Source organism: Procambarus clarkii, chromosome 5, assembly GCF_040958095.1.
Source record: "Procambarus clarkii isolate CNS0578487 chromosome 5, FALCON_Pclarkii_2.0, whole genome shotgun sequence".
In the NCBI taxonomy this organism is placed as follows: Eukaryota; Metazoa; Arthropoda; class Malacostraca; order Decapoda; family Cambaridae; genus Procambarus; species Procambarus clarkii.
The window spans coordinates 7,521,269-7,536,743 of NC_091154.1; the positions used below are offsets into that span (position 1 = coordinate 7,521,269).

Sequence of the window (15,475 nt, forward strand, 5' to 3'; positions counted from 1 at the left end):
CTGTCACGGGCTGCTTCCTGGGGGTGGAGGCCTGGTCGAGGACCGGGCCGCGGGGACACTAAAGCCCCGAAATCATCTCAAGATAACCTCAAGATCTCAAGATATCGTGTGTGTGTGTGTACATATAACAAGGCATCTGTTTGCCACTATATCACCAACTGTGCCTATATAGATCGCCTACTGTGCTCATTAATAATTTTATTATTAAATAATTAATATATGTCACAAACTGTACCCATATTCCGCCGCTGATAACAAGTAATTTGTTTCTTTGTCTTCTTTGCCTTAAAAATTCCCCGCTTGTTTTTCGCGCCAAATTATATATTATTATTTTTCGCGCCAAATTATATAATATTTGTCAACAACAGAGGACGATGAGGCTTCTCTCTCTCTCCTACTCTTCATTTTATTATATTTTAGAAAATGTTAACTATTTTATCCATAACTTATTTAATCCATTAATATGTTTTGATTTTGGTTCTCTGAAGATGTATTCTATATTATTCCGAGCGATACACTTGCTGATTGGTTGAATGGATATGTATCATCCAATCAGCGCCCACCATGTCGCTCTCATAGTCTCAATTGCCTTTAAATGACCAAATACCAGTATAAACTATTTTTGAATTATCCCTTGTTAATGGTTGAGGTTCAGCTAGTTCAATAGGAAACCATTATGCAGCCTTGTTAATGACTTATGGTGGCCGCTGGTTGGATAATGGATATTCTCTTGACCAATAAGCGGCCATAACATAAGATTTTCAAATAATTGCCTGATTAACTGCTAGACATATTTATCAAATCCTTACCCATTAAAGTAGTTGGTTTTATAAGTAGATACCAGCCCAATGGTTATGACTGCTGATTAACCAATCAGCGGTCGCCGTGTTTCTTAGCCAATCAGCGGTTGCCATGACCCCCCAAACTAATCAGAGTTGTCGTATGCGTCTTAAATGAATCATTCAGCAGTATGCTTTCCAACCAATCAACTAGCAGTTGTCATATCCTTGTTAACCAATCAGCATTCGCCATATGCTTCTCTACCAATCAGCGACTGCCACATATGCCTCTTAACCAATCAGCGGCTACCAACACTATGCATATTTATAAAACATGATAAAAAGCTTCCTCAAGGTTTGTGCATGACTAACCCTGACACTAGTGTATGTGTAGCTAATACACCATCTTAATGTTTGGTTTGACTAAAGGCCTAACAACCTCTGGAGGGTCATTAACCTCTCCATAACTGCCTAATGACCAAGCAGCAAGAATACTTATAGTCCTGGACATATTCGAAGACGAGATTAAAATCAGTGAATATACACGGAAAATTGTGTATACATCTATTAGTGTGTATATTTCTTTATGCTGTTTCATTAACTTTAACAATAACCCAGTAAAATGTTTTAGTTAATTAAATTATTATACTAAATTTTTATGCTATTTAGGAATATATAAAAGAAACATGTGTTTAATATTTTTAATAATACGTTATATTTTATGATTACAAAATACTTAATAGGAAATTAAAATAATTTTTTTTGATAAATTAGTGTAATGTTAATACATGTACATATTATTATCTGTCACCACATATTCACCACATATTCACTACCATAACCACCACGATTCCCACATATCTTGACCACATAACCACCAAGATCCCCACATATCTTGACCACATAACCACCAAGATCCCCACATATCTTGACCACATAACCACCAATATCACCACATATCTTGACCACATAGCCACCAACATCACCACATATCTTAACCACATAGCCACCAACATCACCACATATCTTGACCACATAACCACCAAGATCCCCACATATCTTGACCACATAACCACCAATATCACCACATATCTTGACCACATAGCCACCAACATCACCACATATCTTAACCACATAGCCACCAACATCACCACATATCTTGACGACATAACCACCAAGATCCCCACATATCTTGACCACATAACCACCAATATCACCACATATCTTGACCACATGACCACCAACATCACCACATATCTTGACCACATAACCACCACATATCTTGACCACATGACCACCAATATCACCACATATCTTGACCACATGACCACCAAGATCCCCACATATCTTGACCACATAGCCACCAACTTCACCACATATCTTGACCACATAGCCACCAACATCACCACATATCTTGACCACATAACCACCAATATCACCACATATCTTGACCACATAACCACCATCACCACATATCTTGACCACATGACCACCAAGATCCCCACATATCTTGACCACATGACCACCAACATCACCACATATCTTGACCACATAACCACCAACATCACCACATATCTTGACCACATGACCACCAATATCACCACATATCTTGACCACATAGCCACCAACATCACCACATATCTTAACCACATAGCCACCAACATCACCACATATCTTAACCACATAGCCACCAACATCACCACATATCTTGACCACATAACCACCAACATCACCACATATCTTGACCACATGACCACCAAGATCCCCACATATCTTGACCACATAACCACCAATATCACCACATATCTTGAGCACATAGCCACCAACATCACCACATATCCCCCACCACTACACAGCCTCCTCCCAGACCAAACACCCACCCCAATATAACCTCCCCCCTGCCTCCCCCACAGATGGAGGGGGAGCGTCTACAAGATGGTGTGGCAGGACATGTTGATCTACATCCTCCTCTTCTACGCCATATCCTTCCTCTACAGGTTCGGCCTCAACGAACATGACAGAGAGTGAGTGGCCCGCCAATGTATTCAAACAATTAAATTAATTCCTGAATTGCAGTTAAGTAAATAGTGCAGTCTGGGCTGAAGTTGATGAAGAGAAAACGGAAATAATTCGATAAAAACCCATTGAGATGAAAATTTTGACGTATGTTCAGAGAATATAGATCTATTACTTCTCTATTTCACCTTCTATTGATCTATTTACCACACACGTCTATTTAATAACTACATATGTCGACCTGTTCACTATATGTCGACCTATCCCCCAGGATATTCGAGAAGGTGTCGATACACTGCGGGCACTTCCGGAACCTCATACCCATCTCCTTCGTGCTGGGCTTCTACGTCTCCCTGATAGTGTCGAGGTGGTGGGGCATGTACAACAGTATACCCTGGCCTGATACCCTCTGTATATACCTCGCTACCCACATCCAGGGCACGGTAAGTGGGGGGTATCTGGGTATACCCGTTCGGGCCCACCCATGACATATATAGTGCCATATAGTGACGTATAGTACACAGGATCATACGTGGTGATAATACACCCCACACGACCCCTGTAAGACCACAACACACCCCACACGACCTCTGTAAGACCACAATACACCCCACACGACCCCTGTAAGACCACAACACACCCCACACGACCCCTGTAAGACCACAATACACCCCACACGACCCCTGTAAGACCACAACACACCCCACACGACCCCTGTAAGACCCCAATACACCACACACGACCCCTGTAAGACCCCAATACACCACACACGACCCCTGTAAGACCTCAATACACCACACACGACCCCTGTAAGACCACAACACACCCCACACGACCCCTGTAAGACCTCAATACACTCCACACGACCCCTATAGAACCATAATACACCCCACACGACCCCTGTAAGACCGCAAAACACCCCACACGACCCCTGTAAGACCCCAATACACCACACACGACCCCTGTAAGACCTCAATACACTCCACACGACCCTTATAGAACCATAATACACCCCACACGACCCCTGTAAGACCACAACACACCACACACGACCCCTGTAAGACCTCAATACACCACACACGACCCCTGTAAGACCACAACACACCCCACACGACCCCTGTAAGACCTCAATACACCACACACGACCCCTGTAAGACCACAATACACTCCACACGACCCCTATAGAACCACAATACAGCCCACACGACCACAATACACCCCACACGACCCCTGTAAGACCACAACACATCCCACACGAGCCCTGTAAGATCACAATACACCCCACACTACCCCTGTAAGACCCCAATACACCCCACACGACCCCTGTAAGACCCCAATACACCCCACACGACCCCTGTAAGACCACACCACATCCCACACGACCCCTGTAAGACCACAACACATCCCACACGAGCCCTTTAGAACCACAATACAGCCCACACGACCCCAATGCACCCTACACGGCCCCTGTAAGACCCCCAATACACCCCACACGACCGCAATACACCCCACACGACCCCTGTAAGACCGCAATACACCCCACACGACCGCAATACACCCCACACGACCGCAATACACCCCACACGACCACAATACACCCCACACGACCGCAATACATCCCACACGACCCCTGTAAGACCGCAATACACCCCACACGACCGCAATACACCCCACACGACCACAATATACCCCACACGACCGCAATACACCCCACACGACCCCTGTAAGACCCCAATACACCCCACACGACCCCTGTAAGACCGCAATACACCACACACGACCCCTGTAAAACCCCAATACACCCCCACACGACCCCTGTAAGACCGCAATACACCACACACGACCCCTGTAAGACCGCAATACACCACACACGACCCCTGTAAGACCGCAATACACCCCACACGACCCCTGTAAGACCCCAATACACCCCACACGACCCCTGTAAGACCGCAATACACCACACACGACCCCTGTAAGACTCTTATAACAGACCCCAGTGACGGTGTGTCCTGCCACAGGACCCGCGGGCCAGGATGATGCGGTGTACAGTGGTCCGGTACGTGAACCTGGCCATCCTCATGACCTTCGCCCTGATAGCCCCGGGGGTCAAGAAGAACTTCCCCGGCTACCAGCAGCTTGTTGACGCGGGTAGGTCCTCCCTGGCTCATGGTAGGCCTAGGTTATGGTTGGCCTTATCTTGAGAGGTTATCTTGAGATGATTTCGGGGCTTTTTAGTGTCCCCGCGGCCCGGTCCTCGACCAGGCCTCCACCCCCAGGAAGCAGCCCGTGACAGCTGAGTAACTCCCAGGTACCTATTTACTGCTAGGTAACAGGGGCATTCAGGGTGAAAGAAACTTTGCCCATTTGTTTCTGCCTCGTGCGGGAATCGAACCCGCGCCACAGAATTACGAGTACTGCGCGCTATCCACCAGGCTACGAGGCCCCCCTAGGGTCTCCTCATGGTAGCTTTCCCTATACATGAAATGACCACTTCTCTGTTCACTTGTGTTCACCCTAGCCACTGTTCACCTAGCAGTAAGTAGGTACTCAGGAGTCAGTCAGCTTGCTGTGTGGTTGCATCCTGGGCGGGGTCAGTATTTCCTCCCTTAGGGGTGGGTGGGGGTGACCTCGATGTAACCATAACGTGTATGAATACACTCTGGCTTCCTGTCCCCCGACACAATGAATTTAAAAAATTCATATTGCCGGAACAACCATGGACATTTTCAAGAGGAAACTAGATTTATTCCTCCAAGGAGTGCCGGACCAACCGGGCTGTGGTGGGTATGTGGGCCTGCGGGCCGCTCCAAGCAACAGCCTGGTGGACCAAACTCTCACAAGTCAAGCCTGGCCTCGGGCCGGGCTTGGGGAGTAGAAGAACTCCCAGAACCCCATCAACCAGGTATATGTGGGCCTGAGGGCCGCTCCAAGCAACAGCCTGGTGGACCAAACTCTCACAAGTCAAGCCTGGCCTCGGGCCGGGCTTGGGGAGTAGAAGAACTCCCAGAACCCCATCAACCAGGTATATGTGGGCCTGAGGGCCGCTCCAAGCAACAGCCTGGTGGACCAAACTCTCACAAGTCAAGCCTGGCCTCGGGCCGGGCTTGGGGAGTAGAAGAACTCCCAGAACCCCATCAACCAGGTATATGTGGGCCTGAGGGCCGCTCCAAGCAACAGCCTGGTGGACCAAACTCTCACAAGTCAAGCCTGGCCTCGGGCCGGGCTTGGGGAGTAGAAGAACTCCCAGAACCCCATCAACCAGGTATATGTGGGCCTGAGGGCCGCTCCAAGCAACAGCCTGGTGGACCAAACTCTCACAAGTCAAGCCTGGCCTCGGGCCGGGCTTGGGGAGTAGAAGAACTCCCAGAACCCCATCAACCAGGTATATGTGGGCCTGAGGGCCGCTCCAAGCAACAGCCTGGTGGACCAAACTCTCACAAGTCAAGCCTGGCCTCGGGCCGGGCTTGGGGAGTAGAAGAACTCCCAGAACCCCATCAACCAGGTATCAACCAGTGTATGAGTCCCATAACATCAAGGAGTGACGCTATACATACCTCTTCACCAAGTTCATTATAGGCTGTAGTTAAGGTCCAGAGGCCATGGTGATTGTGGCGTTGAGTCGAGCAACAATCATGTTGCAGGCGAAAGTTTTGCATTGTTGTTGATGAATGTTGCTTTACTGGTGAGATATATTCATGTATGTTGATGAGTTTCCTTGTGGTTGATAAGTACTGTTGAAAGGGGGGGGGGGAGGGAGAGCCAGAGTGATGAGAAGGTTTTTAATCATATTTGTTTGACAGTGTTAAGGTGTTTGAGTGGTGAATGTATTGTCAATGTTGTCATCTTTACACGCGTCCATGCTTAACAAACCATTTACACACACAAGCACGCACACACTCACAGACACACACACTCGTGTGTGTGTGTGTCAGTCGTGTGTGTGTCAGTCGTGTGTGTGTCAGTCGTGTGTGTGTCAGTCGTGGTGGTTGGACGTGGGTTGGGAGCTCCTGGGTGACTAGTGAAGTGGGAGGAATAATCAGGCTACTTCGAAGTGAAAAAGTTTATACGAGTGAATGAAAAACTTGGAATTTGACTCAAACCCTAAGGAAGTGAAGAAAAACAGTAGAAATAGCGTAATTGAAAATAAGTGTTGAATTCATTGTGGCAGTGTGAAGAGTGGAGCTGACCTCACGCTGTGACCTCACAGCCTCAAACTGAGGCCGACGTGACCTCACCCCGGCGGCAACCCTTACTATACCACGTGGGGGAGATGCTTGGAGACTCACTCGCCTATTGTGTTTAGCAGAGTGATAAGGTACTTGGACCGCCTGTGGGGTAAGGCTGTTTTATAGCAATGACTAGGTCAGGAAGGGTGTCTAGGTCCAGCAGTATTATAATTGAAGAAGAGGATAGGCTTGTGAAGAAGATGATAGGGAAATTTGTAGAGAAGAGGGAAGTTTGGATAGAGGATCTAATCCAGGGGATTAAAAGTGAGATTTTTATTAAAATACAGGATTAGGACGAGATAGTATAGGACGGACGGGGTTACTTATCCTATCCCCTATAGGATAGGACGAGGTTCAGAGACGAAAACAAAAGGTTATGGACTATATTCAGGAAGAAATCAGAAAGAACAGGGTTGCAGGGGAAAGTCAAATAACTCGGCTTGCAATTGAATTTGGCAGGAATAAGGGAAGCATGGCAAGGGAAGGGAGAGTAGTGGGGGATGGAGTAGCGAGTGTAGGAGGGATGGGGAGTGTCCAAGGAAGGGGCGACCAGCATGACAGTCCTTTATTGAGGAGGAGGTCAATCATATTACATGGATTACTCCAAGTCAAGGAATCATCGAGGCAGGAAAGGATGGAGATTGATGATTTTGAGAGATATTAGAGCCAAGATGGCAGGGAATGAGGTGGAAATTCACTGCCGCATTGGGTCTTACAACTGTACCAAGAAACGACCTGTCCTGGTACAGTTCACTAACGAAGAGGCAGTGGATTACATACTGCAACACAAACATTTACTCAGAGGTAGCGAAAACTATTACAACGTGAATATTGACAGATACATGACAAAAGATGAACAGATAGCCCACAGGGCGAGCCGACCAGCACGACACAACTCTTCCCATTCGAGAGTAATTACCCACACCACCCTTGCTAACCACTCCACAACTGCTTCCCAAGTCACACCCTCCCCAAACCAGCCTTTTCATCCCCTGCCCCTACTTATCTCCCCAACAACTACCCTGTCCCCCTCCTGACCCCAATGCACTCAAATCCATCTTCCTCATCTCACTGTCCAAGGACCTCCTCATGACCTCAACAACCCAAAACCCACCCAGCCCTAACCCCTCCTCTCCCCCATTTCTTCCATGTGACCCCCACCCTTTGCGAGTGGGTTACATGGACCCCCCCCCTGGGGGACATAGGGACACCTCCACCTCTTCCTCCATTTCCCTCGTCCCACCTTCTGCCCCAATGTCCACACCTTCCTCTGAGTTTCCCCTGACTAATACAATCTCTCTCCCTCTCTCACTATCCATGCTCCATCCTCCCCTCTTCCCCCCACCCCCCCCCCCCTCTATCCCTCTCCTCCCCCAACCTCTCAACCTCTATTTGACTCTCATCCTCACACTACCTCTCAATCCCCCTGTGCCTCTCAGACCCTCCTTAATTTTCAGACCCAGTATGCCTTACTTCTCCAGACCTACCTACCCAGACCTTACTACCCCAGACCTTCCTACCTACCTTCCTAGATGCCCAGACCCCATTCGCCCCCCAAGAACCCCTCCAGACCCCAGTCACCCCCCAGACACCCCCCGGATCCCCCCAGCCCCCCCCCCCAGAGAAAGGGTGCCCTTTGGTACCAGAGTGATAAGGGATAAAAGAAATAGTGAGGCAGATCCAGACATAGTTGTAATAGTGGAAACTAAAATAAATGCCATGATCTCAGATGCAATCTTTCCAGAGGGGGTACCAGGTGATAAGAAAAGAGAGGACACAGAGACAGGGAGGGGGAGTGGCACTCCTAATAAAGCGGAAATGGAAGTTTGAAGACCTGGGAAATCGGGGAACCAATGAGAGCACAATCTCCATACATGGAACTCTGACAGCAGATGGGAGGAAGATTGTGATCTTGGTAATCTACAATCCCCCATCAAACAGTAGAAGACCCAGGCAGGAGTATGATGACAACAACACGGCATGCATAGATGAACTGCAGAGGGCAGCAACATTAGCCCACAGAATGAGAGCGAAGCTGCTGGTCATGGGGGACCTAAATAACGGATAGATAAATTGGGAATCAAGGAATCCCCAAAGAGGGGAAGAAACGTGGGGAGCAAGGTTAGTAGATGTTATATACAGGAATTTCCTAACACAACATGTGAAGGAAGACACAAGGGAAAGAGGAGGAGATGCACCGAGCCTATTAGACCTGAGTTTCACCCAGAACATAGAAGACATGGAGAATTTGGAACATGAAATACCTTTAGGGGCCAGCCATTGTGTCCTAGTCTTTGACTACATGATGGAATTCAAACTTGCGACCAAGGGACAAAAGAGGTCTAGGAAAGGAGAGTCGACTACAGGAAAGGGAACTACAGGAAGATAAGGGACTATTTTTTTTTTTTGAGATATATACAAGAGTTGTTACATTCTTGTTCAGCCACTAGTACGCGTAGCGTTTCGGGCAGGTCCCTGGAATACGATCCCCGCCGCGAAGAATCGTTTTTTCATCCAAGTACACATTTTACTGTTGCGTTAAACAGAGGCTACAGTTAAGGAATTGCGCCCAGTGAATCCTCCCCGGCCAGGATACGAACCCATGACATAGCGCTCGCGGAACGCCAGGCGAGTGTCTTACCACTACACCACGGAGACTGTGCTATTTGGAAGAAGTGCAGTGGAAGGAAGAATTTAGAGGAAAAAAAGTCCAAGATATGAAGGACCTGGTCATACAGAAATGCCAGGAGGCCGAAGAGAGATTTATACCAACAGTAAAGAGAAAAAGCAGGAGGGAATATAATAACCCATGGTTTAATTGACAGTGTCAGGAAGCAAAAATGAGCAGCAGGCGGGAGTGGAGGAAGTACAGAAGACAAACGACAGAGATCAAATGCAGTAGAGCTAGGAACGACGACATTAACATAAGAAGAGCATCAGAAAGAAATTATGAGAACGATATTGCCATCAAAGCGAAAAAGCAACCTAAGTTAACACACAGTCATATAAGAGAAAAAATGTCGGTGAACGACCAAGTGACAAGACTAAAGAAGACAGAGGAGGCATATACTGAAAGTGACAAGGAAATCTGCGAGGTACTGAATGCAAGTTTCCAAGGAGTGTTTACAACCAAGCCTGTGCAGCTCCCATTGTTAGAAGAGATTACCCTAGATGAAAGATTATCAGATATAGAGGTGACAGCAGAGGAGGTAATGAAACAGTTGAAAACACTGGATGCAACTAAGGCGGTTGGACCAGACAAAGTATCATCGTGGATACTAAAAGAGGCAGCACAGGCCCTCAGCATGCCTCTGGCAATGATCTTTAATGAATCACTTATGTCGGGAAAATTGCCCAGTTGCTGGAAGAAGGCAAATGTCGTCTTCAAGAAAGGTGATAGGGAGGAGCCACTTAACTATAGACCTGTATCACTGACAAGCATCCCCTGAAAAATACTTGAAAGGATATTTAGGCTATGACTGATTGCACACCTGGAGAACATTAGGTTTGTAAACGAACATCAACATGGGTTCTGGAAAGGGAAATCTTGCCTAACAAACCTTTTGGAATTCTATAATAAAATAACGAGGATAAGACAGAACAGAGAAGGTTGGGTAGGCTGCATATATCTGGACTGCCAGAAAGCCTTTGATACAGTACCGCACATGAGGCTGCTATTCAAACTCGAGAGGCAGGCGGGGGTGGGAGGAAAGGTCCTAGCATGGATAAGGAACTACCTAACAGGAAGGAGCCAGAGAGTTACGGTAAGCACGCCTGATAGCTGAGTGGACAGTGCTTCGGATTCGTAGTCCTGAGGTTCCAGGTTCGATTCCCGGTGGAGGTGGAAACAAATGAGAAAGAGTTTCTTTCACTTTGATGCCCCTGTTACCTAGCAGTAAATAGGTACCTGGGAGTTAGACAGCTGCTACGGGCTGCTTCCTGGGTGGTGTGTAAAAAAAGGAGGCCTGGTCAAGGACCGGGCCCGCGAGGGTCGCTAAGCCCCAAAAATCATCTCAAGATAACCTTAAGAAGGGGCGAGAAGTTGGACTGGCGAACAGTAACGAGTGGAGTACCTCAAGGATTGGTGCTGGGACCAAATCTATTTCTAACACATGTTAACGACATGTTTACAGGAGTAGAGTCCTACGTGTCGATGTTCGCGGATGACGCAAAGTTGATGAGAAGAGTTGTGACAGATGAGGATTGTAGGATCCTCCAAGAGGACTTGAACAGGATGTAGAGATGGTCAGAGAAATAGCTACTGGAGTTCAACATGAGCAAATGCAAAGTTGTGGAAATGGGACTAGGTGATAGGAGACCAAAGGGACAGTACACAATGAAGGGGAACTGCCTGTTACGTCTTGTTCACGCCGCTCGTTGAACTACAGGGTCAATAAAATAGGTTGTTTATCTAGGGGATAAAGGAGAGGAAAAACGTGTATCAAAAGGCGTTCAACCAGGGTTATCTTGAGGTTATCTTGAGGTTATCTTGAGATGATTTCGGGGCTTTAGTGTACCCGCGGCCCGGTCCTCGAGCAAGCCTCCACCCCCAGGAAGCAGCCCGTGACAGCTGACTAACACCCAGGTACCTATTTTACTGCTAGGTAACAGGGGCATTCAGGGTGAAAGAAACTTTGCCTCATCAGTACGTACCATACAAAAGTAATTAAATAATTTCACCAGGTACAAATAAACACATGTATATAAAATACGTGTATAATATAATTATATATATAAATCAAAATAATATTAACCTTCAGGTATAACAGTAATCAGATGGCCAACTAAGGTATTATAATATAATAAAGTATTCTCGCCAGATAATTGTAACTACTAAGACAAATACAGAAAATACAATAAACAGACAAAACTTATCAGACCAGTTGACTCTAGGAACGGCTCTCATATACTATTTATTTATTTAATTATTTATTTATATATATACAAGAATGTACATTGGGTTTGTGAGAATACATTGGATAGTACAGTATTTACATTCTTGTAAAGCCACTAGTACGCGCAGCGTTTCGGACAGGTCCTTAATCTAGCAGATAATTTTAAGTAGGAAATTTCAATCAGAATTGATAAATGATAAAGATACATTACAAGAGAAAAATGAGATGAGAGAGATAAGTAAGTATATTAAAGCACATTGTTATATTAAAGCTCTGATTGATTACATTGACAGCTTGATTAGTAATTTAAACAAGATTAATAGACACCAATGGACACCAATACTAACTCAAACTGGCGTCGGAAGCCGCCGCTCGCGCTCCCTCATAACATTTATTTTAATTTAAATTTATATAAAAATTTATATAAATTTATAAATTATATAATTTGTAAATTTATATAAAACTAACTTATTTAAATGAGCAATATAATTGGGTTAAGGTATTTGAATAACTTAAATATGAATGGTCAAGTTGACATGCATTAACAGAGGTAATGTATTTTATATCTAACACATATATTTATTGAGAATAATAAAGAGGAAATTGTGAGCAACTACACGACACAAGCTTTCTTGTATTCTATCAGGAAGTTGACCCGAATCTCACACGTCCCGTACCTGTGACTAGATCCCCCACCACACACCTGTTCAACTGTGTTGCCAATGTGACTAGATCCCCCACCACACACCTGTTCAACTGTGTTGCCAAGATATATGACACATTATAGAAATATACATACCTTCATGCAAGAACAAAACATGATCAATATTATATTGTTCATTAATGTGAGTATTCCTTAATAGAAATATGTAACACAGCCTACCTGTGACGACGCGAGAAAGGGACCTGGGGGTGGACGTAACACCTAATCTATCTCCTGAGGCACATACAAATAGGATAACGACAGCAGCGTACTCTACACTGGCAGAAGTGACAACATCATTCAGAAACCTAAGTAAGGAGGCATTTAGGGCGCTTTACACTGCCTACGTGAGACCAGTCTTAGAGTATGCCGCCTCATCATGCAGTTCCCATCTGAAGAAACACATAAGGAAACTGGAAAAGGTTCAGAAGTTTGCAATGAGACTCATCCCAGCGTTATGAGGGATGAGGAATGAAGAGAGCCTGAAGAAACTGCGTCTTACGACAATAGAAAAGAGAAGGGATAGGGGAGGGATATGATAGGAACGTATAAAATACTAAGGGGAATTGACAGAGTGAACATAGACGAAATGTTCACACGGAATAGTAACAGAAAGAGGGGACATGGGTGGAAGCTGGAAACTCAGATGAGTCACAGAGATGTTAGGAAGTTTTCTTTTAGCGTGAGAGTAGTGGAAAAATGAAATGCACTGTAGGAGTAGGTTGTGGAAGCAAATTCGATTCATAATTTTAAAACTAGGTATAATTGGGAAAAAGGACTGGAGACATTGCTGTAAACAACCGATGGATCGAAAGGCGGGATCCAAGAGTCAATGCTCGATCCTGCAGACACAAATAGGTGAGTACACTCACAACAGGTAATGAAACTGAGGATAAGGGGCAGACAGATTCACTACAAACGATAAGGAAATGTGCATGGAACTCAATAAGAAATTCCAGAAGGTCTTCACATTAGAGCAAGGACAAGTTCCAGAGATAAGAGAGGGAATATCTAACCAGACATCACTACGGGAGTTTATGATTACCAGTGGGGAAGTGAAGAAGCATCTGCTGGATTTAGATGTGACAAAGGCTATCGGCCCAGATGGAATCTCACCATGGATACTAGAGGAAGGAGCAGAAGCACTGTGCCTGCCACTCTCCATAGTGTATAACATATCTCTGGTAACAAGGGAACTGCTAAAAATTTGGAAGACGGCTAATGTAGTCCCGATATACAAGAAGGGGGATAGATCGGAGGCACTGAACTTCAGTCCTGTGTCCTTAACTTGTATACTATGCAAGTTGATGGAGAACACACAGAGATCACACTAACGTGATGCATCAAATGAACAAATCCACAAGGGCCGTGACGAGGATTCGAACCTGCGTCCGGGAGCATCCCAGACACTGCCTTAATCAACTGAGCTACGACAGGGTTAAAAGGGTTGAAACCGAAGTTCTACTGAACTTACTGGATCCCGTAGCCTCTCCGAGGCACAAACCAGGCTTTTACACAACCCCCCCCCCCCTGCACCCGAGCTATGTCAATCCTGTCGTAGCTCAGTCAATCCAATCTATGTCAATCCTTTTAACCCTGTCGTAGCTCAGTCGATTAAGGCAGTGTCTGGGATGCTCCCGGACGCAGGTTCGAATCCTCGTCACGGCCCGTGTGGATTTGTTCACTTGATGGAGAAAATTGTGTGTAAACAGCTAGGGAAACATCTGGAACAAATGAATTTTGTGACACAACAAAAACATGGGTTCAGGGATGGCAAGTCCTGCCTCACAGGATTAATTGAACTCTACGACCAGGCAACAAAAATCAGGCAAGAAAGAGAGGGGTGGGCAGACTACATATTTTTGGATTGCCAGAAAGCCTCTGACACATTACCAGACAAGAGACTAGTGCACAAGCTGGAGATGCAGGCAGGAGTGAAAGAGAAGGTACTCCATTGGAAAAGGGAGTACCTAAGTAACAGGAGACAACGGGTCACTGTGAGGGGTGAGGTCTCAGATTGGCGAGACGTTACGAGTGGAGTCCCGCAGGGGTCAGTCCTTGGACCTATACTGTTTCTGATATATGTAAATGATCTACCAGAGGGTATAGAATCGTTCTTCTCATTGTTTGCTGATGATGCAAAAATTATGAGGAAGATTAAGACAGAAGAAGATAGTATGAGGCTTGAAGATGATCTAGACAGACTGAAGGAATGGTCTAACAAATGGCTACTAAAGTTCAACCCGAGTAAATGTAAGGTAATAAAACTAAGCAGTGGAAACAGGAGGCCAGACATAGGATTCCGAATAGGAGATGAAGTACTTCGTGAAACGGACAGAGAGAAAGATCTAGGAGTTGATATCACGCTAAACCTGTCTCCTGAAGCCCACATCAAAAGAATAACATCAGGGGCGTGTGCAAGACTGGCAAACATCAGAACTGCCTTCAGAAACCTGTGCAAGGAATCTTTCAGAACCTTGTATTCCACATATGCAAGACCAATCCTGGAGTATGCGGCACCAGCATGGAGCCCATACCTTGTCAAGCACAAGATGAAACTGAAAAAAGTTCAGAGGTATGCCACTAGACTAGTCCCAGAACTCAGAGGCATGAGTTACGAGGAAAGGCTGCGGGAAATGCACCTCACGACACTGGAAGACAGAAGAGGACGGGGAGACATGATCACTACCTACAAAATTCTCAGGGGAAATTAACAGAGTAGATAAAGATAAACTTTTTAACACTGGTGGTACGCGAACAAGAGGACACAGGTGGAGACTGAGTACCCAAATGAGCCACAGGGACGTTAGAAAGAACTTTTTCAGTGTCAGAGTAGTTAACAGATGGAATGCATTA

At 45.8% G+C, this 15,475-nt stretch overlaps 1 protein-coding gene across 9 annotated transcripts in view; it reads left to right on the forward strand.

The window, feature by feature from the left end:
• LOC123764084 (bestrophin-3) overlaps positions 1-15,475 on the forward strand; it is an 80,744-nt gene that overhangs the window by 43,879 nt on the left and 21,390 nt on the right. For all 9 annotated transcript variants that reach the window (XM_045751606.2, XM_045751616.2, XM_045751662.2 and 6 more), the window contains 3 exons: positions 2,693-2,803; positions 3,067-3,238; positions 4,814-4,943. In XM_045751606.2, the coding sequence (XP_045607562.2) occupies positions 2,693-2,803; positions 3,067-3,238; positions 4,814-4,943 (413 nt within the window). The remainder of the gene's footprint in view (positions 1-2,692; positions 2,804-3,066; positions 3,239-4,813; positions 4,944-15,475) is intronic.